Raw genomic sequence first — 27,109 nt, forward strand, 5'->3', positions numbered from 1 at the left:
CCTCATTAACAGCACTAAATATACTCATAAAATAAAAGATGTACTTACTCTGTCTTGGATGTACTTATTCCAGCTAATGCAGCTGGAATAGGTGCAGATCATGGAAGATCTAAAAGGTTTTCTGTGCGGGTTATTGTGGGTAGCTGCTCTACAGGAGGCCACAACTGGCATCATAAGTCCCCTTTAAGTTGGAAGTGATGAGGCAAGAGAGCATTTCAAGTATAAATATATAAATCTTTATTTATTATGACCTTCATATGTCCAGTAACAACAATCATGATGGAGCTTGTGAAAGAAGGCGTATGAAAGATAACTGCTGCAGGTTATTACATGCTTATTAATTCCATACTGTGTGTTCCATGAAGAAGACAATGCAGGTCAGACGCGTTCATACATCATATCAAACATGCCGACACGAAGCTTGGACTTTACAACAAAACTAGAAAAATACTGCCAAATGTTAAAAAGGCTACGGAAGGAGTTAGGAGTTAAATGTATGAAGCCGTGTGACCCAAATTAAACATACGTGTCATTAGAATACAAAAACATCATATATTTATATATATTCATATATATATATAAAGTATCAGTGCATAATCATCTCCTCTGCTCGTCAAACGTTCCACGTAGTAATGATAAGCTAGCCGATGGCGGTGTGGCCGTGAAAGGAGGAGTGTATGACCGTTTTCAAACGAGGGGATTTGATCTGACAAAACAACGTGAGAGCTGGCTTCACGCCCCCGCGTGGGGCCTGCCCTGCAAGCCCTTCCTTAAGCACACCGATGGAGCGAACCCGCCCTGATCCTTCCCGTGATCCAACGCGTGCAACCTTTGGTTAGGCGTCACGCCAGACTGAACTGACAGAACCGACAGTGTGGACCAGAGAAATAAATACATACTTCATGTTTCATGGGGGAACTCCTACGGCCACCTCATTGTGGTAAACAGTACAAACTATTCAACGCGCAGGAAGAGGAACTCCATTTAAAGCGGGGGTGTCCACAGCGGGGCTTGGTTGTCATTGGTTTGTCTGACAAACCTCTCCAAGACCAGGTTTTTGGTGTGCCCATCGCGGAGCATTTGGTACAACCCGCAAGCAAAATGTCCGCCTTGGAAAGGGAATGTTTGTTTACGGCAGGCCATTAACACTTCAAAAAAAAAATGCTTTTATGCTAATGTTAGCATGCTATCGCTAACACATGATAGCATTAATGTTTATATAAGCTTGTACTCATTAAAACAGCTAAAATGTTACTATGCTAATGTTAGTATGTTAGTGATGCTAAACCTAACATGATAACGCTAGGTGCCGGCGAGTGAAAATGACAAAAAAAATAAAATGTTACTATGCTAACAGCTAGCATGACTGCAATAATAAAAAAAAGGTATCAACAAAACAACACCTAGCATGTTAGTGCTAAGTGTCTGTATATGTTAATACCGGGGCTGTCAAAGTTAATGACGCGTTAACGGAAGTTCCCTTTAATGCCGGCAAATTTTTTGATGCGCTATTAACGTGCGGCACTCCCGTTTGACCCTTGGCCCCCACCGTAGTTTGGTTGAAGCACGGACAAAAATGCGATTAATCACGATCAAATATTTTAATCAACTGACAGCCCCAGTTAATACTCATGATAATGGCAGAAAATGCGACTATGCTAATGTTAGCATGCTAAAGCTAGCATGATGGCAAAACCGACATGGCAGCTTCACGCCAATTAGAAGCTCTACGTGTGGGTTCCGGGTTCTGTTTGGAATGGATCCATCAGCAAGGGTTGGCTTTTGCCTCTTTCCACAATCCCATCCGAGGACACCCCCGATTTAAAGAATCAAAGTCTGTGGACCTTCTCGGACCTTCTAGTGTCATGAGTGGGATGGTGGAGACGTGATTTCACAGTAGATGCCAGAAAAGCCGATGAAGCTGACTGAAATACCTGAGCCTGTCATCACCTGTGGAACGCTTGCCAAGGTCTGTGGGGTGGCGGACTGGTCGGCCATTCCACAGCAACCCCGTCTCCTCGTCTCCACGCCAAGGAGCGGATGGCGACCGAGACGGAGCGAAGGCCCCCGAGGCCGTCAGCCAATCAGTGCAGGACGCGGGGCTACACGGGCGGCGTGGAGTAGCGCACCACGTAGTTGTAGTCGGGCGGCGGGCTGTGACACTCCAGGTCGGCGTCCAACGCCGAGTCGTCCAGACTTAAGTCCAGGGCCCCGGGGACGTTGGGTGCGAACCTGTCCTTGTCCGAGTCGGTCAGCACCGACTCTTTGCTCTTGCTCGCCGCCTTCATGCTGCACACACAACAGCCGCTTAGCGTCACCAGCGCTTTCATTCGTGGACCTGCTTCATCCCACCCGCTTGGGCACAATCCACTTAGGGACGTCACGACAGCCCGTTAACGGCACCGGCAGGACGGGAAAAAAGGAGCGCTTGATTTGCTCACCCGCCTGACTGGAGCGTTCTTTGAATGATCAGTTATAGGAGCCATTTTTAATGTGATGGGTTTTATTTGTATGCCTTCACTAGTCCTGCTGCTTATCGGGGGGGGGGGGGTCCATACCTGATGAAGAACTCAACTGACACATTTGTGGATGGATGGATGAGTAAATGGATGGACGAATGAATGAAAAGCCCTGTGCCAAGATATGTGCTATTAAGAAATAAATAGTTTCCTGCCACCCTAATTCGACAGGGTTAGTGGATATACAGTACATACGTAGTATATAGTATATAATATACACACTTACTGTACTGTAGTGGTACATGCTTCCTTTCTCTCTTATGTCATCAATCATAGAGCACCTTTCCGCCTCATTTGCCGCTCCGTGAATGAGTGAGTAATTGTCTCTGCGGCTTGCTATGAACTTCCCAGCGCCGCTCTCGAGAGGTCAGAGGGTCACAGCGCAACAGGGGCAGGGGGTGGGGGGGGGGCTGCCGCCTGAATGCCTTCTGGACGACTATTAACTCCCTCAAGTTAACTCCCCAGCCCTGAAGCTGCTCATGATTGAATTGCAACCCCCCCCCATTCATATTTCAGCAAAGATGATAACACCGATGAGGAACAAAAGGAGGGGGTGGGGATGCCAGCGAAGGGGCGGTCGGCCAGCAAGGTCGCTAAGTAAAAACAGTAAATCTATTGAGTGACAGAGGCCCTGGCGGCAAAGCCACCGGCAAACGACATCAGCACGCTGCGGCGTGGAGATGGATGAGCTGGGAAGTCAAAGTGGACGAGCTTGGCGCCTCTTTATTGATTGGCAGTCTTCAAATATCATTTCACAACAAAGCTAAAGAAACTGTAAAAATGGACACATGGTTTTACAACTATTAAAAGAAAAAACGTGTATTCTAATAAGAAAAATCTTGCAATTTTATAAGAATAAAATTGTAATATCATGAGGGAATTTGATGTCATTTTAGTAGCTGAAATAATAAAGTAAATAATCTTAATATCATAAGAAATAAAACTAATTTCTGGTGTAATTTTTGGAAATCCAGGTTGGAAAAAAGTTATAACATTAAGGTAACAAAGCTTATATATAATATTATAAAGGGAATAAGGCATAAACATTATGGGGATAAAGTTATAAATATTATGGGAATAAAGTATAAATATTATGGGAATAAAGTCATAAATAAGTGAATAAAGTTGTCATAATATGGGAATAAAGTCCTAATATTATGTACATGGGGCATGATCCCTCCCTCCTTACATTATCCATCCATCCCTCCACCCCTCCATCATACATTATCCATCCATCCATCCATGTGGTTTTTCTCTCATGTTTGGCGCTCATAAACAGGCTCTTGGGGGGTGGGGGTGGGGGGTGGGGGGGGGGGGCATATTACTGTTTAAAATGTCACTTTTGCCCAGTAGGGGACATTTCCAGTCCCAGTGTTCTTACTTAGAAGGGCTTGAATGTGATGCCCTCCCACATCGTAAATTCATCCTGATGAGCACCAGATTTTGGAGAGAGAGAGAGAGAGAGGGAGAGCGAGCGAGCGAGAGTGAGCAATCATGTGATCGTAGCGAAACATGAGTCATACTTGAAATCATTTTTGCTTGGAATTCCAATAAAGAGTATTGTAGTGGGGCGCAACCAGCGACACGTCCATTCTCTATGGGCCTCCTTTCTATGGCTTTTATCACCTGTTTCATACTGTGTGTACAGTTACTGTGTGTACAGTTACTGTGTGTACAGTTACTGTGTGTCGGTATTATGCAGCATATCCTGACTTGTCCGCACAGTACACGTCGTGTGTGTGTGTGTGTGTGTGTGGTACTTACGCCAGGGCCATGATGCTCAGAGGTCGGCCGGCCAAGGACTCCAGTCTCCTGAGAGTATTCATGTTGTCGGAGGAGAGGCCCATCCCGCTGTCGGACTGGCCGCCCTGTTCAACATAAAAGGCCGCCCGTCATGCCAAAATGCCACAATCTGCTCGGATCCAACAGCAAAGCTGGAATGACAGAGCGCCATCCCACTTGGCATTGGTTCCAGGAGGTGTGCTGTGTTTGCTTTGTACAGTACAAATACTATATTGTACAATTATAACTACTTCCAATGTTCACATTTGGAACTTTGCTGTGGAGCGTTTGCAGGGGAAACATCCATGGCGAGCTCATCATCACGTGCACTTCTGCCACCTTGTGGTCGCTCTGATGTCTTAAAGCTGCGGTACTAGTGACACCAGGGGGTGTCAGCTTTAGAGGAAGAGGAGGAATAACTCACCCCATGCTCATCATTTGTCCCGCTCTCCATGGTGACCTCGTCAAAGGTCTTCACACTTGCCGGACGGATCTTGATGTTCCTAAAAAATTTTTTAAAAAAAGCAAAGAGAGCATCAGCAAGAAAGTTCACAGCCCTTCATCGGTTCCAGACCCCCACGGCCAAAAAAAATTTATTTGAACTAATTAACATTATTAGAGCCCTGTAGACATGACATAACACCCCTATAGTCACGTTTATGCTCCTATTCCCCAATATAATCGATACAATCAGACAAAACAGGACATATCAGACATAAGCAAGACCCCTACGTTAGCATTTCCTTGTTGTTTGTTTGGCCAGCGTACTTCCTTGCAGCTTTAAACGGCTTTACATGAGCATTAGCCGATGTAGTAGACAGAATAAGAAGACATAAGCCATGCAAGACGTAAATGCAGTAGGGTGGAGTCTAGCGCCTGTCTCACCCAACACCGCCACCTAGTGGCCAATGTACATAGTACATTCACAATTACAATGCTTCATGTGCCTTCTTTGGTAGTATACTTCATTTAGTTGATCATTTAGCCATTTCATGATTGAAAATGCTACATTTGGGCCAACAATAAATACAATTTGCTTAAAAATGCATTTTTTAATTAAAACTAACAATAAGCCACCAACCATGAAACATTCATTAATTTCTGAAGACAATGAGGGAGGAATAATAAAGCAAGATGAAAATGTGTATGAATTCTCACCACGTGCCCCCCGAGTCGCGCTGCGAGACGGGCCGGGTCTGCGTCTCCTCTGGCAGCTTGCCGGCGGGGAGGTCTCCGACCTTGGCCAGCAGGGCGGTGTTGATGGGTATGTAGTGTTTCCCCTCCTAAATCAGCCCCACAAACACAAGACATGTGGGTACACCGCAAAAGGCTGACGGCGTGCACGCCATGCAGCACGCACGGCAGATTGATGGGCGGCAGGCACGGCGCTGGGAGTGTTACACAAACATGCACGGCCTGTGGAGAGCGGCCGAGCGAACCGAGGCGGCGGCGAATAAATCAAACGCATCGTTCACACGGACACACTGGCCCTCCTGCACTAACATGACGTCACTAGCCAGAGGTCTTGGCTTTGTCTTTAGCTTTGATGATGAAATCTAAGAGGGACGGCCGTATCTGGCTGGCACCGCTCCCACGCCTTCCTACCAATACACGTCTGATGCTGTGTGACTGTGACTTCCTCTCTGCGCTGGCGGAGCCTCTTTGGAGGCCATGCCGCCTTTTCCTGTCATGTCGGCCGCCTTTGTGACTCACGTCTGTGACGCCAAACAGCTGAGCTTTCGTGCTAACGATGGTTGGTGCCATCAGTGGACAGCAAGACTAAAGTTGCACTCCGATGTAGGCCGTTACATGCGGCGTTGAAGGAGGTCCCGGGTCCACATGGTCATCCTCACCTGCTGCACGCTCGCCTGGAGAAGGTCTCCCAATCTTTCAACCAGCTCCATGAAGGTGGGCCTCTCCTGCGGTTCCCCCTGCCAGCAGTCCAGCATGGTCTGGTATCTACAAGCAGACAGCACATACGTTCTCAGCCTGGCTGGTGCCAAGAACATACAGCGTATCTGGTATTTATTTATTAATTATTATTATTCCAATAACACCGTGACTTTATTCTTGCAACTCATTTTACAGCAATTATGACTTTGTTTTTAAAATTAAGGCTTACTGATCCTCTAATATTTTATCTCGATGCTGCTAAAATCATAATATTTCTTCTCATAACATTATGACCTTTTTCCTCTTGTTTTAATACATAATATTTTGACTTTATGATCATAAAATAACAGTTTTTTGGCATTGCTGCCCCCCCCAACTATTTCAACTTTCTTCTTGTAATTAAGACTTTGTTCCCATAATATTTTGACTGGATATCGACTTTCCCGTTCTCAGACTACATTTAAGGCGTCTTTAGAGATAATATGAGCGCTGGAAGAGAAGCCTCTTTGACACGGACGTCCCAGAAGAGTCCATCCCGAGCATGGTGGGGTATGCTTTCACACAGCCGCCGTCCCGTCTCACTAAAGTGTCCAACGTGTCATCTTCTTCCAAGGCTGTCCCATCAGCACGTCTATAAAAGGCAGCCTTCCCCGATCCCATCCTGGCCATCTCCTCCTCCTCCTCACGCCACGTGTGTGTACTTGAGTACTTCACATGACTCCTAAACCCTCCTGGGCCGCACGCAGGATTTATGAACTTCTGTTTCAATAGTGATCCGGGATCAAACCATCCAAGACTTTTATCAGCAACAAACTGGATGGAGAATTTGATTGAAGATGATGCTCCAAATTAAAAGCAGACCGGCGGCCCGTTGGGAAAAGAGGACCTGTGGACGCAGACCCACTGGTGCCAGGACTCGCTCCTTCTTGATGTATGCGAGACCTGCCTCGGATATGAAGATAAGAGGGGGGGGGGGGGGGGCAATGCTCACATTTCAGAGGACGAGTATTCTGGAGCTCTCATCCTGGTGCCCTCCTTGAGTCTGCAGCAAAACTCCTCATCGATCTGGACGCCCGGGTACGGCGACGCACCTGAAGGGGGACAGCACCATGAAACAGGGGTGTACAAACTGCACGTCGGTGGCCGTTTGGGCCCTCATTCCACAAATATTAAACAACAGCAAAAATGGAAACATCAGCGGAATAAAATAAAAATATTTACACAAAAAAACTCAAAAAATGTACAAGAATAATGTGGGAATATTATAAAAGACTACATTTTTTGGAAAATTAGGTTGGGGATAAATTTAGAGGTTCACATAGTTGGAATAATAATAAATAAAAAGAATAACTTGAGCACAAAGGGGAAAAAAGGAATTTTAGGATATAAAAAAGTCACAAACATTAAGAGGAAAAAGTTTTGGAAAAGTAAAAAGTATTATGGGAATAAAGCCAACATATTACAATTGTTTTTACAAAGATTATTTAAGAAGAAAGTTCAAATACTTGGAAGAAAAAGAGCAAAGGGCCAAGTTGACACATAAAATGTGTCGTACAGTGTAGTACATTGTAGTCCAGTGTAGTACATCCTTTCATTTGTCACCATGTGTGGACGCCCCCGATAAAAACATGAGTTTGATTTTCCGTTCCAGCAAATCTGGCTTCTTTTCCTTCACTGCTTTTGAATATTGAATGGCTGTTTGGAGATTTCTAAGTGTAGCCAGATGTGTGAGTACGTGTTTGTTTTCACGTAAAAAGGCGGTGGAAGAGAATGCAGGTGAAAGGGCAACGCGTCCCATTTCAGACGCTACAGTACGTAGCATGTAGTGTAGCACGTAGCATGTAATAGAAAACACAAAGCATTGTTTTCATGTAAGGTTCAACAGCTATTAGAAAAGTCAGATTTTTGAGTGGCCTCCTCTGCCCAAAGCCAGCTGGGATAGGCTCCAGCTCACCTCTGACTTCACTTAAATGACACACAGGAAAGCATTCAATCCAGCCGGTGTGCTCGTCCATGCAGTACATCCTCCGCCCTGCAGGGGGCCTCCGTACGACAATGAAAGCGGTAGAAGAAGACGGCTAGCTAGTTGGGTTGTCCTCCCAGCTCCCAGTCGCCGAATAAAGACAACTGTTCTCGCTTTGGTGAAGCTTTTTTTTGACGTTCTTATAAACGTGCTATATTCCTATCTCTAAATATATATTAGAAGTGATACATTGCTAACAGCACACCGAGTTTACACACGTTCGGAGCAATAATTCAGGAACATTTGATATCACTATTTTAACTTCTTTGCTCACACAGATACTCACAAAGACGAAAGTTCTCCAAGGCTTAAGGGTTTCACAGTAAACCCGGCTTGTTTGTGAGCTTTTTCGGACTTGCATTCTGTCGTTGCTAGCTTGTGCTTTCTGCCGTTGCTAGCTTGTGCTTCACCGGGAGAGGAAAAACATCAAAGATTGTCTAACAGAGACAAGAGCGCTCACTCTTGCCGTCATTGAAGATGGCTCACTTGAACTTTAACCATTTTGGCGATACTTTTTAGCTGATTTATTTTTACACCTAGGAACTTAATTACACAAAATTTAAACCAACTCTATAAACAGATGAGTACATACTGGAAATGGGACTTAAAAACGTTTTAAAGGCTAAAATGCTGCAGGGAAGCCCTATATGTTTATTTTGTAACAGCATAAAGGCTGATTTAAAGGAATAGGCACTTTGAGAACAAATATTGACTTTGACACTCCATCCACCTGATTCGTGATGCTGCATTTTTACATTTGAACGCGTGCTGGTCTTCTGTATTTCTATGAACAGTTTCCAAGTGATCCCACCCCGACACGTACCCAAGGAGAAGATCTCCCACATGAGAACGCCAAAGGACCACACGTCGCTCTGAGTGGTGTAGACCTTGTCAAAAATGGCCTCGGGCGCCATCCACTTGAGCGGCAGCCGGGCCTGCAAACATCGTATTAGGATTCAGGATCATCCGCTGTAGGAAAACCTGGTCGCATCTGGTTAACATACATCTCCTTTGCGAACGTAATCGGGGTCCTTATAGATGTCTCTGGCCAGTCCAAAGTCACAGATCTTCACCACGTTATTCTCCGAAAGAAGAATGTTTCGTGCGGCCAAATCGCGATGGATGCACTGAAAAGAGGCGGAATTGGAGGTGAAGTCTGACATGCAAGTTCAAGTGCTGTGTGCAACTTCTCCACGCTCTTGGCTAATTGGTATCAGCTTTGCTAGGGAACACATGCTTAAGTCATCAGCCGTTGCAACAAAAGGCCATGGCGTGTTCCATATGCAGGCTAAAAAACAATGAGCGCATTGCTAAATCAGTCCCAGTCGCTCCGCTGGTGCTTACGCTACAATACACAGGTGTCAGGGAAACAAGCATGCACATACGCGGCTTGGAAGGGCCGGCCGCCCACCACTTGCATCAATTCCACATTTCATGTCATGACTTTTGTTCCATGAAGTGATACGGAATACCTTGCGAGACGCCAAGAACTCCATGCCTTTCGCCACTTGGAAGCTGTAGCAAATCAAATCTTCCAATGTCAGGACTCGCTTGTATAAATCCTCCGACTCTGCAAAGCAAAGCAAAGAATGCGGCGCTCGTCATTCCGGTACAACTCGGCATGTCACAATTCCTGACTTTCATTCATCATTCCACATTTTTTCCATGAGAAAAATGTGAATATCCTCACAGGATGCGCAGAACTCCACTGCAGGGTGTCCTAACCTTTTCACACACCAAATGTACTAAAAATGTATCACATTTGAGAAATATAAAAAAAGTCTTTGCTTTGTGGCCCCAAGCGGCCCCCAGCGATGCCACCACTGAAGTGTCCCACTGTGCTCCCCCACTAGGACCCCCATCATGTACACCGTGTCTTCCCTCTTAAGACATCCTTCCCAAGAGGAAAGACGGCTGTTATCTTTCTGACGTCAGGTGAAACGTGCGCTGGGGGTCGGGGGTCGCGGCTCGGGGGTTTGGGGAGACGCTCAAAGGAAGGCCTTCCAGCCGCCCACCTGAGTAAACAACTCATCAAACCAGAAATAACACCTCCGCAGCAACATAGCTGACATGCCGAAGTGAGGGGGGTCGACATGCGGGGAGGGGGCGGGAGGGGGGGTCAGGGCAGGAAGTGAACCCGCCTCCAGACCCAGTGGGGTGGCACTAGCGCAGTGATTGCACAGGCGGACAGGAGGAGGAAACGTCCCATCAGGCTGAAGAGGCCGAAGAAAACAATGTTTGTTCCTGAGTGGGAGGGGTGGAAGCGCAGCGTGCGAGGGAGGGGGGCGGGGGGCGGGGGGCGGGGGTCTGGCCTTACCGTCTTCCTCTTCCTCAGAGTCGCAGTAGCTCTTATCTTCGATGAAACCCGAGCTGGCCGAGCTTCCCGTGCTGGCCACGCTCTCCAGGCGGCGCTTCATCAGCTCGCTCAGCTCGCAGCCCGTTCCCGGCGCCACCACCTTGCCGTCCTGGCTCTGCACGGCAGCAGCAGGTGCCGCGTTCAACAACGGGAACGGCTCCCCGAGAACCTCCAACGTGGGCCGGACTCACCTTGTACACCACAAAGTCCTCTCTCTTGCCTCTCAAGTAGTTGGACAGGTTCCCGTATTTGCAAAACTCCACGATCATCATCAGCGGCCCTGCAGACGTACGGCACATAGACTCATTCTGGATAGCCAATAGATTTGAAATATAGTAAGAATTACATAACACTGACTGTTTGGATTCTATACTTGGAAAATAGGACATTCACTCAATTTCTGCTGTTTGTTTATATTTATATTTATACCGTATTTTCCAGACTATAAGTCGCACTTTTTTTCATAGCTTGGCTGTTCCTGCGACTTATACTCCAGAGCGACTTATCAATGAAAAAACTGTTTATGTTACATTTTTTATGTAGCACATATCCCATATGCTATCATCATGGCATACATAAACAAATCCACCTGCTACCATCGTAAAGAGATCTCACCTCCGGGTTTGGTGCAAGCTCCCAGCAGGTTGACCACGTTGAGGTGGTGGCCGATGTGAATCAGGATCTTTAACTCCGACATCAGGGCTTTGCGTTCGTTGGACGTAGCGCCACCTGTGACGAGCACACGAGGAGACCAGGCTGAGAGCGCCGTTCACCAAGTAGAACGTCAAACACCCAAAAACAAGAACTGAGAGTGAGACAAAAAAAGCTTCATATTGAAAAAGGCTGTTCAAAAGCTAAAAAAAAACCTGAAATAAATGTTCTTGTTCATGAGGGCCCCCGGTTTGGGCATTCCCAGGAAGCTGGTGGGAATGTTGCTGCAGGTGCTGAAGGTGTCTTCATGTCCATTCTTCTAAATCCATCCCCAAATGTTCTCCATTGGATGGAGACGAGGGGAAGATGCAGGATGGTCCAAAAGAGTCACCTTATTCCTCTTTGTCACGTGCAGCGTTGTCCTGTTGTTATGACCTACTGCCGTTTGACGCCCCTGCACCACCTCAAGCTCCAACGGTGGTGGAGAACACAGCCAATGGGCTTTGTTGCCTTTGCCATCCAGAGGTGGTCCTGACGGCATCTTCTCCTGGAGGTTTGCTGAGGAGTGCATGTGCATGTTATCTTGACTGAGGCGGGATAGGAAGAAGATGTCTCCATAGTGAAGTCACCACATGCAAACAGGACGCCTCATTGGAAACACACACGCTTTGGCCAAGATAACTGAGGAATTTCATTTTGAGCCTTTGTTAGAGCTAATGTGAAAGATGGATAAGCGTGATTTACGACGGCCATGGAGACAGCGAGGATCGTAAGAGCTGCCAGATATTTACGAGTTAAAGGCCGAGTCATCTCGAGGAGTCCTGCTGCTTTCTATTAAGGCTGACCTACAACTAACAAGCCTGGAGAGCCTGTTCTTCTGCCGCACCACGAGCCTCGTAGCCGAACACGATTCCTCCCACGACAGGCGATGCATCTTAAAGGCAGCACCACGCTTCTTATCCCTGCACTCCATCATCTGGGAGCTTTCTACTTTGCTGATCTACTACAAAGGAGGAAAAGCTCCTCGTCGTTCACTTATCACGTTGAAGGGAAAGCCGCTTGCTATCAAGAGGATCCTGTCCCGTAGAAATATAGAACTAAACCCCCCCATCAAAATGTTACGTTATGCTAGGATGCTTCTCCACTTTCCTGACCTATGATGACATGAGAACGTTGTCTTCTGGTGTTCAACCAGGCCGAGGTTTCACATCATGAGGTTTGAAGGAGAGACGTTTGGGATGGCTGTGAACGCTCACTTCCTTATATGGGCATGCCCTGGAGGCCAGATACGCTCCACTTGGCTCTGTTGACGGTTGTTAGCTGTGGCTCCCAGGAACTGTTCCTACCAGGCAAGCTCAGGCAGGAGTGGTCGGAGTTGGTGATTCCCAGCAAGGGAAATATGCGCCAAATTGGTGCTGAAACCAGAAGCCAGGGAGATCTCACCTGAGATGTTCTCCATCATCATCCTTCAATGGAACAGTGGAGCTTCAAGGTTGTGCAGGGGCGTCAAACGGTAGACAGCTATGTGGAAATGTTGCTCGTGACTGAAGGCCCTGGTCTGTGTGGTCATGACTGGCTCTTCAACACTTCACCAAGGACTTCTTCCAGAGGAACAAGCTGACAACCATCCTGCATCTTCCCCTCATCTGGATCCAATGGAGAACATTTGGGGATGGATTCACAAGAACGAATATGAGGTCCAGATAGGTGAAACCACCGTGGAAACATCCCGGAGCAGCATTCGTCCATGTGAGCTACATCAGCAGGAAAGTTGCAGGTCCTTGTCTGGGATTGGAACCGCACTCGGAGAAAAGCACGCTTTGCTTTGAAGCGATATTCCCAGCCAAGGAGAAATACATCTCAGGATTTTTGAAATGGCGGAGAGATTGGATCATCTGCTCCTCATAAGAGCCAACGATGTGACGTTAATGCAAGCCAGTTTATCTCACGTCGCTCTACCCCGGGGTTAACCTGAGGGGCCGCTGGTTTGGGTGTTGGTGTGTTGGGAAAGAATTCCAAATGTTTCCCTCACCACAGTGGTGTCATGTTAATGCAACAAAGGAGTGAAAAAGTGGCGGCAACCTTTCAGCATCTTGACTGCAACAGTCTTGCAGGTGGAGAGTTTGTCGATCCCAAAGGCAGACGCCTCCACCACCTTTCCGAAAGCTCCGTGGCCGAGAGTTTTGCCTGGAAAAAGGAAGACGAACGGTTCAGTGTCAGAGTGGAGTCCAGCACTGCACTTCTGGTTCCCATGATGGCATTCGGACAGCATCGCCATCATCGGATATCATCATACATTTCATGATTAGCATTTGGAATTCTCTTCTTTTCTATCCCCTCCTGCTCCAGAATTAGCATAACAAAAAACAATTATACATCTTGTTTTGTTTGTTTCTCAAAATATGACAACGTTCTTTTTCTTCCAAATATCACACCTTTATTCTCGTGAAATTGATATTAGAATAGGACTTCATATTTTGACTTTATTCTTGTAAATTTACATCTAATTCCTCCCCTTTTCACTGTTTTTTTTACATTTTCTAATTGTTTGAACTCACTTCTTGTAATTATTATATCTTGTAATTATTATTTTATTATAACTTATATAATTATTATCACTTTATTCCAATAATATTTGACTTGATTATTAGTTATGTTATCCTCATAAAACGACCACTTGCTATATAAGTTGTTTTTTTTTTACAAATTATATTTAAAGAATGTGGGCCAGTAAAAAAAAAAAACAGTGGCGGGCTGCAAACTGCCCGGGGCCGCACTTTGGACACCCCCGATAGTACACTGGGACATGCTGCTGCTTCCAACATGATAAGGATTCCAAACAGACGTCCGTCCACCAAGCGCCCTCGTGAGGAGGCTGAAGGTGAAGATGAAGGTCGTGCACCCACCAAGTCGCAGGCGGTCACGTGGAAACTCCCACTTGCTGCCGTCGTAGCGGAGGAGGTCGTTCTGCTCGTCCAGCGGACACTCATCCGGGTCGATGATGATGGACGGACCCATCTTGTATTGTGCCGGTTGCTGGAGGGGAGGGGCAGCGCAGGGGAAGAAGTTAGCCCCGCCCCCAGGAGAAGGCGCTCATCATGCCGAGCCTACCTTGCGGAGCTTGCGGATGAAGAGGATGAGCATGAGCCAGAGGAAGGTGGCGGCGGCCCCGGTGCACACCAGAATGATGACCTCCACGTTTGGCTTCCCTTCCTCGCCTGCACGCAGACGGCAAAGCATTCACGTCAGTCAAAAAGACACCCTGGACCCCCCGGGACCCCCCCCCCCCCGGGACAAGCTCCAGGCTGACAGGCTGGAACCAGAGAGGGAGGCTTACCGAGCACGGTGACCAAAGCGGCGCTTTTGACCACGCCCTCGCTGTTGCTGGCCACGCACTCGTAAAGACCCTCGTCGTCTTTCTTCACCCTCTCGATGATCAGCGCTCCGTCCTTCTGCAGGTTGATTCCTGCGGTTGGCAGGTGGGAAACATGCGTCACCAGGTGGGACGAAGAACAGGCCCTTCCGGACCTCGGATTCAATATTAATACACGCAATATTTTTCTACTTAGAACAGTTTCCTAACACCATTAGAGCACTGTAGACATGAAATAACACCCCTATAGTCACCTTTACACTCCTATTTCCCAATATAGTAGACATAATAAGACAAATAAGACTTCTTTAAAGTCATTTCTCCACTCCTAGTTTTCTCCAGGATGACAACAGAAGGCCGCGGCTAGCATAGCATGAAATACCTGGGCCTTCCTCCAGCACCACGCTGTTTTTGTACCACGTGAGGTTGGGGTGCGGGACCCCGTGTGCGAGGCAGGCGAGCATCAGGACGGTGCTGGCGTTCACATCCTGATTGGTCAGATTGTGACTCAGCCAGGGATGCATTCTCGCTGAACAAAACAAGAGAATATTTAGCGGTCGGTTACGACGACGACGACGACGAGGATGACGGCGGCGTCTGTCTCACCCGTCACGTTCACAGCAGCCATCTTGACTTCAACCTTATCCTGCTGCCGAAACGCCCGGCACTTGTAGCCGGCTGTGCTGTTTCTCTGCACGTTGCCCACGTGGAGGGAAAGGGAAATTGAGTAAAGGCCGAGCTGCAGAGCGGACACGTTTGAGGTGACGGTTCGATTCCCGGAGTCCAACCACTGCAGGTCTGTGTAGATGTAACGAGACGCCCGGCAGGTCAAAGTGATGTCGTCCCTCTCCAGGGCGGACGGGGGGTGGATGGATATGGCCTCCTGGTGATCTGGCGGCCGGAAGAAAGACAACGTTGGTGTCCATCCGTGTTTGGGTGACCCCGCCCTCCTACAGGACGGGGCGGGGTGCCCGTAGTGTCATTAAAGTCATAATATTGTGAGAGACAAACAACAAAAGTTGGGGGGGGGGGGCGGCATCGGGAACGCTACGACCAATGCTACGTTTGTATAAGCTGTTAGCATGTCTACATGTCTAGTGGCAAAGTTGCATCCTTTCCTTCTTCCCGACGTGGCCCTGGCCGGAGTGGGAGGTTTGGACCCCCCCCCCCGCTTTGGGACATGTTGCTGCAAGGACAGGAATGTCAAATTTGCAGTTATTTCCTGTTTGATGGCTGCTAATTGGAAGCACGTTGCTGGACGTCAGCGCCGCTGACGACGCCGCCTCGGCCGTCCAACTGGAGGGAAGCTAAGTCAAGGGCCCCCCCGGGGGGTGGACGACGGGACCAGACTGTGCTTGTTTATTCAGTTCGCTGGAAAGCATTCTGTGTTCCGTAAGAGAAGACAGCTGTTATTCTGTCCTTTTTTTTTTTTTTTAGTGGCATTCCTCCATCCTTGGTGGAATTCCGCAAGGCAACGTTTGAACGACGTTTGCTGGGGTTCACCTGAAAGTTACTTAGCGGAACATAAAGGCCACGTTCCCATATAAAAAGGAATGACCTGCTTGTACTGGAAAGAATGTACTTAAACACATGCTATCACAATGCTCCACATGTTTGCCGCTAAGCTAAGGGGGGGGAGCTGCTTCCCATTAACGGCCCTCCTCGGGTCCCTGGACCGTACATGAAAGGGGTTGAATCCACGGCGACGTACAGTGCAAGCGTTCCCTACTTACCGCTGACGTAGAAAGGCACGGCCATAGCGCTTTTCCCGTTCTCGTTCTGGGCCAAGCAGGTGTAATGTCCGGATGTGCGGGCGCCTCCTACCACCAGGGTGCTCACAGTCTGAATGGGACAACACAGCAATGAGTGCAGGGCGGTCACCAACATACACCAGAGGGCTCCACGTGGCACCGCCCTTTCACGCCCTAGTAGTCCCGTATGACAGGGACGCCATTTTGAAAAGGTTAAACGTCAACATTGACCGAGTTGCAGCCGTTACGTAACCCAAGCTGACAGCAGTCATTTCAAGGACGATGTATAGTCCCGGAGAGGTGAGCCCCCCTCCCCACGCCAGACGGACGGTGACCTTTGTGCCGACGTCTCACGCCTGCTTGTTCTGTCCGCCCGCCCGCCTGCCCGCCCGCCTCGGGGGCCCAGCCGTGACCAAGGCCTAATTCACGGGCCCACAGGATTTATGCGGAGTGACAGAAAGGAATTCAGCAGCAAATCCTCTCCTTTTCAACCCCCCCCTTGTTATCACTGACCCTCGGTCGTCACCCTCGTAAAGCAGCCGCGCTCGGGCCGCAGGTACTTGGAGAGAAGTGGTGCCCCGGTATTTATGAACAACACGTATTCGACCCGATGCCCCGGGAAAGCGACACAAATGACTATTATTCTGTTGTAGGCTAGCGGCGAGCTAGGATTGGCATTAGCATCCACGCTGACTGACAGCACCTCAATCAACATACAATTCAAAATCTAAATACATAGAAATATTTCTTATAAATAAAAAACATCAACTATGACTAAAAGAAATAAATAAATTATAAAAATATATTTTTTTATCGCTACAAGATGACTGGTGTCAAAGTGTGAGCATTTTTTTTATTGATATTATTGGCGAACATTTTCACTTTTACGCGACTATTCATTGTTTTACATCACAGTAGGGACTAAAGATGGCTGCCGTTAGCATAGCAAGCTAGCCAGCTAACTAGTTCGCCTTGCCAATGTACTTATTCTAAACTCACACGGACTGAAGAAGCAAAAACTGTACCACTTCCACACTGTATGAGAGGAGAACCTTATTGTTCCACTCGACCACAGCCACGGCGTGCGTGTCTCAGCCAGGGCAACAAAACACGCAGCAAACTTGTTTCAATCTCGCCTGAATGCTGGAGCCTATCCCAGCTGACTTTGGGTGAGAGGCGGGGTACGCCCTGGGCTGGTTGCATGATTAAGTCATTCAACACCAAAGACGGCCGATCCCAACAACGTTGCAACTCCTCACCACCAATGGATTAGGCTGGAGAGCAATTTTAATGCCATAAAACGGCCACTAGGTGGCAGAAGTGCCTCATGAGAGGAAGGAGAAAGGCAGCTGTACATGCACACGCACACACTTCAGTAAATAGTTAGTTGGATGTTGATATAGATATTAGATGTATTGATGTATATATGAGTCCCTTTTGTAGTTGGAAACTGATATTTTCCTGAAACTTACCAATGTTCTACCGCTGATTTTTTTCGGATGAAAGACGGGAGTCTCGTGTTCCATGTTGATATACCGCAGCCATAGAACACAATAATACTCCGTGCCCTGAAAGATGAGTCGGAACGGTCTAAAATGGTCGCCGCGGAGGGGTTGCCTTTCGACAAATGTCTGGGATTGAATGAGCTGTGATCGCCTCCGACCGCAAAATTGGAAGCAGAAAGTGGCGAGGGATTACTGAACATGAACATCAAGGCACACCCGGCAGGGCCTTGCTCCTCGTGCACGCCACACTTGCACACGCGTGGAAAAAGAACCTTTTTCGCCAAAGAAATGTAAAAGAAAAAGTGATTGCCAGTTCCTGCATGGCCGTGCGTCCCGAGTAGTAGTAGTAGTAGTAGTAGTAGTAGTAGTAGTATTAGTAGTCCATGAGTTCATCCACTGGAAAGGCTTCTAATACGGAATCAAAGCTTTTCCATGGAAGATGCAACATTGTGTGGACTGGGTATAGAACCCCCCCACCAATGGGTGAATGGACTGTCTTCATGTGCGCCTCGCGTCCTCGTTTGCGGCCACATGACTTCAACCCCGAACATGTGCACAATATCGTCATCATGGTTCCCATCTTTGTTCTAGCGAGGTTCCATACCTTGTTCTCCCCTTGAAGCTCTTCATGGCCGGTACGAATGCTCTTTATCCAGTTGCTGGACTTTTCCTCATGGCTAACGCTGACCGCCACTGGGTCGGGGGAGACGACGCAGCTGTGGGGGGGGAAACAACAACAATAAAAGTGCTTATTAAGTCACATTGCAACACAAAGAAATGAGTGTATTTTAACGAGGAACTTGTCCAGATGGACTGACTGCAGTCATATGATTTTATTCTAATTGTCTGACAGGAAGTTAGTCTGATGTCGAGTCTCGGCCTTGAGTGAATGGAGAGCAAGCATAGAATTGACCCCCCCCCTCACTACCACCCTTACAGCGTCGGCCGCCCGTGAAGGCGAACAATCAACCTGACGAGATGAGAGGCCGAGGAGGAAACGGCCGGCAGCGACAGGAAGGGTGCTGCGCCCTGCGTCACCCCCAGCAGGAAAAGCCCCACACGATCTGGCCAAAGGAGATAAGGCTGATCCTCAGACCCTGGCCGTCAACAAGGGACAGCTGATAAACTTCTCAACCTGCCGATAAAGACACCTCCCCACCCCAAATTTCTACGCCTGGCTGGGGAGCTCAATTCTCAGAAGGGGGCTTACCTGTTCCTTCCCTATTGCAGGCGGTCCTTGTGTCGCAATGTTCTTCCCTGTTATGATGATGAATACCATAGAAAGTAGCTACTATCACGGTCCGACTCCACTGAAAGCCTAATTAAGCACATCATCAGTCCTCCCAACTCAAAAGGATTAAAAAAAAGTCCTGTCTTGTTTACCTCTTGTCTTCTAAACACTATTCCATGATAGCGACAAGGCTGTAAAGCATGACTAAACATCTTATAGTCTTTTCCCAACCATATTTATGTGTACTGTGGGGCAACCGCAACAAAATATGAAATAAATCAAGCCGTAACGACCTCCTTATGCTCAGTAAGAAGCCGATTTAAGAGAATACTTGAAGACTTAGCAACCCCAGAGTCATTTACAAGACCGCCAATCTTCATCTCCATGTTCTCAAAGTTCTCAATTTCATCTCCAAATGTGCCTTCCTCCTCGAAAAACTACTGACACATGACTGAAACCATGGCTGTTTGTTTACCCGAGTGACCCGAGTACTGCCCACAAATGGCCCCCGGGCCTCGTGTTTGGCACCTGAGCTCTACATGACAGTGCTCTGCTGTTTTTTAAAAGGAACCTGCTGAGAGCCCCCGGGTTTTGAACGGTCAGTCAAGGTCCCAGTATGGGCCCGCGGGCCACCGCTTGGGCAGCCTTGCTCCACATTCACTTGTGTGGTTCCGCTGTGATGATGACATATGATGAGATATGATCTTGACGGGCAATGAATATACAGTGGCGGGTACTTTGCAGGGTCAGGTCTTCATAAAACAAAACACCCCCCCCCCCCCCCCCCCTCATTAGCAGGGCCACTTCCCCATAAGTGCCAGGCCTGATTATCCTTGGGCCAGCAGGAAGAGCCGGCGGGACCCCGCTCACCCTTGGCTGTTATTTACATGCGGACTGCACCTCCTTACTCGCTGGAGGTGGAGAGCAAGCTTGTTGTTTTTGTTCATGGTGGCGGGGCCCGATAACCCAAAGCCAACGGCCCCCATTGTTTGCCTGATCCTACCGCTGTCACGGGCCGGCCAGGATCTCTGGGAATGTTCATCTTGTTTGTGGGTTCACTACCAGGCTGGTATTCGCCGACGGTCACTCAACGTACGCCAAGAATGGCTGGGCTGGGGAATGGCTAATGCTAATGCTAATACATCTCCTGACCGTTTCCTCCTCCGAATCCAAAGGCGCTGACCTCCAATGGCGGGGCAACTCTCGGGGGCTACTTTGCTTTGAGTAATGTGCCGTGCTCTGAGACCATGGAGACCTGGGAGATCTTGGAGACCACAGATACGTTACTTTATCTTCTACTTTGAATCCTTCTATGAGACATGAACACACAGCTTCCTGTTTCTGTGTTGTAAAGATACAAAAAGAGATAAAAACAGAAACGTAATTCCCCTGTTTTGCCAATAAAGTCCTCTGAAAAAAAGCCTTCTACCCAGGCTGTCGCCCCCCCCCCCCCCCAAAAAAAAGCACCAACAACACTAGTTCGTAGTCATGATGACTATTTTTGCGTGAAGATATTGTTGCGTGATTGGCTTATTGACAGCTGTCAATCTATAAAGCAGCAGCAGTTTGGCCAAGAGGACTCACCGCTTAAAGGCGGGGCTGGACACACACGGCTGCCAGAGCCAGATGATGTTGGGCTCGGGCCTCCCGTGGGCCGTGCAGGTCAGCTGGTGCTGCTGGCCAAGCATGTAGGGCTGGACGTCCGCCGGGGAGAACTCCGCCATGGAGATGGTCGGCTTCGCTGTTGAGGATGAAAGTTGGTGAGGAGGGACAGCTTGTGGAATCTCATGACGTCTTCCTCAGGAGGAACAATGGCGCTGATGGATCACCGTGAAAAAGGGGCCCCGACGTCATTGGTCCTCCAGAGACCCATGGACCCAGGATCCATAGACCCTGGACTCATAGACCCATAGACCCATAGACCTAGCTTCAACACACCAATAACACTCTCCGAGTCAGGACTTTTTATCTCCTCATTTTGACTTATGTCATAATTTGACTTTTTATCTCATAGTTATGAGTTTTTATCTCCTAATGATGACTTTTTAATCTCCTAATTGAAACTTTTATGTCATAATTTGGATTTTTAATGTCCTAATATTGACTTTTTATGGTATAATTATGCCTTTTAGTCTCAGCATTTCAACTTTTGATCAGCTAATTTCAAGTGTTTATGGAATAATTCAGACTTTTCCATCTCCTAATTATGCCATTGATGTTCTTGGAAGTAAGGCGTGTGGCGTACGTATGAAACCAGTAAAACCAGGACCACGATGGTGACCATGATGACAGTACTGGGCTGTATACGCAGCATGCCAAGCCCCCTTCTAAAGACGCCCAAATCATCCAGAACGTCAGTCCAGCTCTGGGATCTGCTACCAGCTTCTCGACGACGGCGGCTTACTTTCTATTTCCAGCGTGTAGCTGAGGTTGCGTTCGAGGCCCCTGGCTTGGTTGCCGAGGCTGATGGTGTAGACCCCGCCGTGGTTCCACTGCAGGTCCGTGATGATCAAGCTGTAACCGGATATGTTGTAGCAGTTGGAATTCTTCAGGATGGGGACGCCATCTTTGTACCTGCCAAACGGGAGTCGAGACACACGCGTTATTTTCTTACCGCTTACGTCAGCTGGGATAGGCTCCAGTGTACGCCCGACACCCTGGCGAGGATAAGCGGCATAGAAACCGGATGGATGGAGCTACGAAAGCCATTTATTTGAAAATGATATTTCCATTTTCGCAGCCGCTGATTTGACGTGTACTTGCCAAGTCATCACGTCCGGTTGCGGCAGGGCGTTGACCCTGGGTTCAAACACCAGCTTCTTTCTGCCCTCCTTGACCACCACCCTGCCATGCCGCTCATGCTTGTAGGAAATGTTGATGAACGGGAGCTCTGGACAAATAACAACACGGCACACATTGGTTGAGACAATTTGATAAAAAAAAAAAAGTACAAAATCAAAACATGGCTGACATGAGTTGGCATCAGGACGCCATTACTAGCTAGAATAGGTGCGTCCACCATTACGTAGCTGCTGCTTTCGTACCCGTGACGTCATGCCGGTGGGCAACCTCCAATGCAACACGTAAAAACCTCATCCTCACCGTAGACCGTGACTTTAGCTGTGGCGTTCTTATGTTTCGTGGGCAGAGTCTCCGCTTTGCAGCGATACAAGCCCTTGTCTGCCATTGTAACGTTGGGCAGCACGAGCGTCCTGCTCATGGTAAAAACCAGAGCCGGGCGCTCCATGGTCGCCTGTGTGGAATGACGGTTTTCCTAAAGACAGAAAAAAAAGCCATGAGCCCACGTATACGGCATTGAACAGTCTGGGAGGGAATGAATCTTACCTTCTTCCTGGGGAAATCCCAAGTGAAGCTGATCCTTTCGTTGAAGGTGGTCTGCCCGCTGCAGTTGAGGACCAGCGTGTCGCCAACCAAGACTCTGACGCGCTCGGGGCTGACCGTCACCTTGTCCAGGAAAGCGGCTGTAAGAAGCGGACGGTGGTCACCGTGCTGCCCTCGTCTGGCCAAGGATCCAAGGATCCAAGGATCCAAGGATCCAAGGATCCACCAAGACACACTCACACTGTCTCCTGGGCATGTACGCCGAGCTGAACTCCCGCCCGTTGACGACGGCCGTGCAGGTCAACATCAAGTACGCAGCCGAGGGACCGTAGGGAATTCTGAAGCCCACCTTCGGATCCCACTGGATTTCCTTGGCGATTTTCTCGGACAAATGTGGGACCTGTATATAAATACAACTAGAAAGGTTCTTTTCGTTGGAACAATCCAACCGACTTTGGAGGGTCGAAGCTCCATAAAAGGGTGAACATGTCAATCATGCTTCCTGGTGCGGCGCGTGTCATTTCTGCGATGATGCACATAAAGCATCCTGTGGACTTCTACCAGGAGGTCCGTGCTTGTCGCTTATTGCGATGCCAGAAGGCGAGGGCCGGGAAGGAAGGAGGAAAGGAGGAGCCCCACTGGTTCACCAATAGCAGGAAAGTCACACGGCTACTATCTCTTCCATCTCAGGCAGATTGTTTGTCCACAAGTGGGCACAAAGTCACGCTGTCGTAAATCAGCGCCGCAAATAGCTTAACCGCTGGTGGTACCGAGCTCAAGCAGGTTCATGAGTTCCCCAGGGAGGATCCCGGGGTGTGGAATGGAGGGTATCAAACGTTTGAAACATCGGGACAAGTCACCTTGTTGTTTCCTGTGACTGGACACAGTGCCGCATTTCCTGATGTTTGGAAGGGAGCAAATTTAGCCGGAGATTCTATTCTGAGTGAAAACACTCAAGGAGCAACTTCCTGTTCTGGCAGGAAGCAGACAGCGCGACTCCTTGGGCTTCCTTGAGCTTCCCTTTCAGCCTGTTGTGTTTCTCCAACGTGGATTTTACGAGAAGCGCTCGTGGCACGTTCACACTTGTCATGTTTGCTTCTAGTAAAGGGGACCCAGCATGCCCATCGACGTCCATCAGTCCATCCATCCATCCATCCATCCATCCATCCATGCCCATCAATGTCCATCAGTCCATCCATCCATCCATCCATCCATGCCCATCGACGTCCATCAGTCCATCCATCCATCCATCCATCCATGCCCATCAATGTCCATCAGTCCATCCATCCATCCATCCATCCATGCCCATCGACGTCCATCAGTCCATCCATCCATCCATCCATGCCCATCGACGTCCATCAGTCCATCCATCCATCCATCCATCCATGCCCATCAATGTCCATCAGTCCATCCATCCATCCATCCATCCATCCGTCCATCCATGCCCATTGACGTCCATCTGTCCGTCCGTCCATCCATCCATCCAGCCACCCATCCATCCATCCATCCATCCATGCCCATCAACGTCCATCCATCCATGCCCGTCAACGTCCATCCATCCATCCATCTTCCACTTATCTGAGGCGGATCCCGAGACGAGACGGTTTGTATCACAATGTGGGGGGGTGAGACCTTACCGCGTTCAGTTTGACGACCAAACTGGGGGAGGAGGTATGGCAAGGAACGACAAGGCTGGTGTCTTCTCTGTCGATGCTCAGGACGTAAGGCGTCTGATGGTGGGGCTCCACAAACGGCTGCTCGGCATCTACAGAAGAAGAAGAAGAAGAAGAATAAAAAGATGTCTCACGCGGCTGAGATGCAAACCTTCCTGGAGACGTGATGCTGATGGGAGCCGAGGGAGAAGGTGCAATCAATCAGTGAGGTGTTGGTCAAGGAAGAGCCGTTTAGAAGGCCAGCATGGAATAGGATGGAGGAAAGCTCTGAAGGAGCAGACTAAACACAAGCAGGAGTGTCCAACCAGAGGAAGCACATTTCCAGGATTCATTCTGCAGGTTGTTTAGTCTGCACGCTCCGACGGCACTAAGATTTCTCCTGGTTGCTTGTTTGTCCTTCAGCCTTTTCATGCGCTTCCAAGGAAAAGAGCTCGGCTCAAGCTAGAAGTGGAACTCTATCTCCACACTGAGCTGGAACGGCTTCCATGTGCCGCTGGGAGGGAGACCGAAGGAAACGGGAGCAACCATCAGCTGCCAATCACACGACCCTCTCGCCCAGGCACCTCAACTCTACTTCCTCTGCCGTCCTCTTCTGGATCGTGTAGCCTTTAGGAGGTCGTGGGTCATTAGGAAGTTGGATGAAATGAAACCAGTTGACGTGTTGGGAACCATCCACGTAACAATAGCTGCTTTCATTTAGCTCCTTCATTTCAGCCGGGAAAAATGGGAACTCATACAACATGTTTAGGTTTACAGAAGGGTTAGGCTTAGGGTTGAGGTTTTGGAGTTTGGGTTTTAAATCGGACACTGTACAAAGGGAATGGGAAAAATGGGAAATAGTTGACGGTGTCATATTTGTCAATAAATTGTTATGGAATGTGTTTGTGTTGATGTCGGTACAGTTATATAGTAGATAGTAGACCAGGGATTCTAACCATCAACTTGGGCCTCTAGCGCCACGTATAGGGCCACAAAAAACTTTTGAGGTTTGCACCAGTGGGCCACGAGGGCCGTGGGACTGAGTCGTAGGTTATGGACTGAAGAAACCAGAGGTCGGCTAGTCGCTAAGCTAATGTATGCTATCCATGAGACGCTCAGTTACAGTGCAGCTTCCGTCCAGATGGTGGCGGTAATAACAAGCTTTAACGAGCTCACAGACAATCAGAAGAAGACATTCAACTACAACAAGCAAAAACCAAAACACGAAGACAAAAGGGGTGGGGGTGCCAGCCCCCCCCCCAAAAGACTACATTTTTAACCTAAGTACAATCCTGACTTCATCAAGTACGTTAAAAGTGAAATCTAAATATTGGTCTTTTTTTAATTAATAAGCCTGACTTAAGCCTTTACATTTTTTCTTGCTTGATTTGTTCCATGAATTATTAGCAAAATGTAAAATAATTTAAGTTTAATAATAAATGTAAATAATTGTTTTGTCATGTTATTATTCATTAAACGTTATCCAGGGTTTAGCTTGTTAGCTTGTTAAACTGTGAGTGGATTTGATTGGTTATTGAAAACAAACGAATGAGATCAATGAAATCGATACAGCGTTAATATTTTATTTAATTTAAAATATGGGGCCTCAACATCAAAAAGGTTAAGAACCCCCTCTTCTAGATATTGATGGCGTGAACGTGAGGAGGAGGAGTCTAATCTTTCTTTGGTAGCTTCCATTGCCGTACGACACAATATTAGATCAGTCCAAAAGGTCTAGAATGGCGGCTGGGATTGGCTGGACCTAACCGTAACCCTAGCCCTAACCCTAACCCTAGCCCTAGCCCTAACCCTAACCCTAACCCTAACCCTAACCCTAACCCTAACCCTAACCTCACGTGTCTAATGCCACGTACATTTTTAAATATGTACAAAATGCGGTGCTTACGTTGCACACGGCAGGCGCTGGGAAATATTATTATTTATTCTTATTATTATAACAGCGTCTGTCAGAAAGCACTCCCCAACACCATGAGGCCCTCCGCTGGCGTCAGCAGATCCCAATCACCCTGTGAAAAGCCCCCAGCCATCTTTCATCAGGGCTCTGATACGACTTGCAGCAAAACAGAGAAAACAAGCCAAGAGAGAAAGATTGTTATCCCTGCCATAGCCTGGCCTTTGTTTCCCTGGTGGGAAATGAAATGACCTCTCGGGGAAAGGGGGCGTGTCCGCATGTGCAGATCTCACCTGTGACGTAGACGTATGTGGACGCGGTGTAGTCCGTGCCGTCCCTGGTGGCGTATCTACAGCCGTATGCCCCCGTGTGGTTGGCGCCCATCTGCGTCATGATCAGTTTGCTGCAGTGAGACGGATGCCTGGAATCACAGGGCTGCACCTTCATGCCCTCTCTGGAAAAAGATCGGCGAGGGTCCACCGGGGTGGGAAGTGTCCAGTGCAGTGGTCCACGCCCCCTGGAAGAGGACAGACGGGATCATGCGGGATGAAGTGATCCCAGGGCCCGCTCATCACAGTTCAGCAATATACAAAACAAATAATAGTAATGAAAGCAGTCAAGAGGTGACTATAGGGCTGTTAGTTCATGTCTACAGGGCTCTGATGTTAAAATATTCCCCTTATTAATATGGAATGTGGTGGTATAGGCTCCTACGGGACGGTCAACGATTTTAAAGCTTGATGGTGTCAAACAAACGTTTTGCTGCTATGAGCATTCTCTAACATTATTAGAGCCCTACTGACGTGAAATGGCACCCCTATATCGCCTTTACACTCCTGTCTTTCATTGTTGCATCACATTGCACCTCTTATGCTGCAGGGACTGGAGACGGAACTGTGGGGCATGCCATGGCTGACTCCATGCAGGGTTAAGCTAATGTCATGTAAGCTAATGCCGCAATGCTTTGTGTCACTACTGCCACCTAGTGACCACATTTCATTGATTCATTAAGAAAAAGCGTGATACAGCGAGGGAGTGATAATTGAACCGTGATACTGCGAGGGACGAGTGTAGTATTTTTAGAATATGCCCGCCCCCCACAAATAAAGTTCTGGCCCA

General features: G+C 48.2%; 1 protein-coding gene across 1 annotated transcript in view; it reads right to left on the reverse strand.

Annotated features, from left to right (window-relative positions):
• Positions 1-213: 213 nt before the first annotated feature.
• The window catches only part of kdrl (kinase insert domain receptor like), a 35,883-nt gene continuing 8,987 nt past the window's right edge, over positions 214-27,109 (reverse strand). The window contains exons 4-31 of the mRNA XM_078788463.1: positions 26,284-26,507; positions 24,064-24,191; positions 22,667-22,826; positions 22,430-22,566; positions 22,187-22,358; positions 21,848-21,974; positions 21,489-21,658; positions 20,669-20,825; positions 18,458-18,569; positions 16,331-16,439; positions 15,204-15,488; positions 14,980-15,126; positions 14,562-14,690; positions 14,336-14,442; positions 14,131-14,260; positions 13,307-13,411; positions 11,189-11,302; positions 10,765-10,853; positions 10,535-10,688; positions 9,690-9,787; positions 9,222-9,344; positions 9,041-9,152; positions 7,186-7,285; positions 6,155-6,260; positions 5,460-5,584; positions 4,726-4,804; positions 4,284-4,387; positions 214-2,289 (exon numbers count right to left, since the gene is read on the reverse strand). Coding sequence (XP_078644589.1) covers positions 2,103-2,289; positions 4,284-4,387; positions 4,726-4,804; positions 5,460-5,584; positions 6,155-6,260; positions 7,186-7,285; positions 9,041-9,152; positions 9,222-9,344; positions 9,690-9,787; positions 10,535-10,688; positions 10,765-10,853; positions 11,189-11,302; positions 13,307-13,411; positions 14,131-14,260; positions 14,336-14,442; positions 14,562-14,690; positions 14,980-15,126; positions 15,204-15,488; positions 16,331-16,439; positions 18,458-18,569; positions 20,669-20,825; positions 21,489-21,658; positions 21,848-21,974; positions 22,187-22,358; positions 22,430-22,566; positions 22,667-22,826; positions 24,064-24,191; positions 26,284-26,507 — 3,790 coding nt within the window. The 3' untranslated portion in view covers positions 214-2,102. The remainder of the gene's footprint in view (positions 2,290-4,283; positions 4,388-4,725; positions 4,805-5,459; positions 5,585-6,154; positions 6,261-7,185; positions 7,286-9,040; positions 9,153-9,221; positions 9,345-9,689; positions 9,788-10,534; positions 10,689-10,764; positions 10,854-11,188; positions 11,303-13,306; positions 13,412-14,130; positions 14,261-14,335; positions 14,443-14,561; positions 14,691-14,979; positions 15,127-15,203; positions 15,489-16,330; positions 16,440-18,457; positions 18,570-20,668; positions 20,826-21,488; positions 21,659-21,847; positions 21,975-22,186; positions 22,359-22,429; positions 22,567-22,666; positions 22,827-24,063; positions 24,192-26,283; positions 26,508-27,109) is intronic.

Source organism: Doryrhamphus excisus, linkage group LG23, assembly GCF_037039965.1.
Source record: "Doryrhamphus excisus strain RoL-2023G ecotype Guam linkage group LG23, RoL_Dexc_Guam_v1.1, whole genome shotgun sequence".
NCBI classification, from domain to species: domain Eukaryota; kingdom Metazoa; phylum Chordata; class Actinopteri; order Syngnathiformes; family Syngnathidae; genus Doryrhamphus; species Doryrhamphus excisus.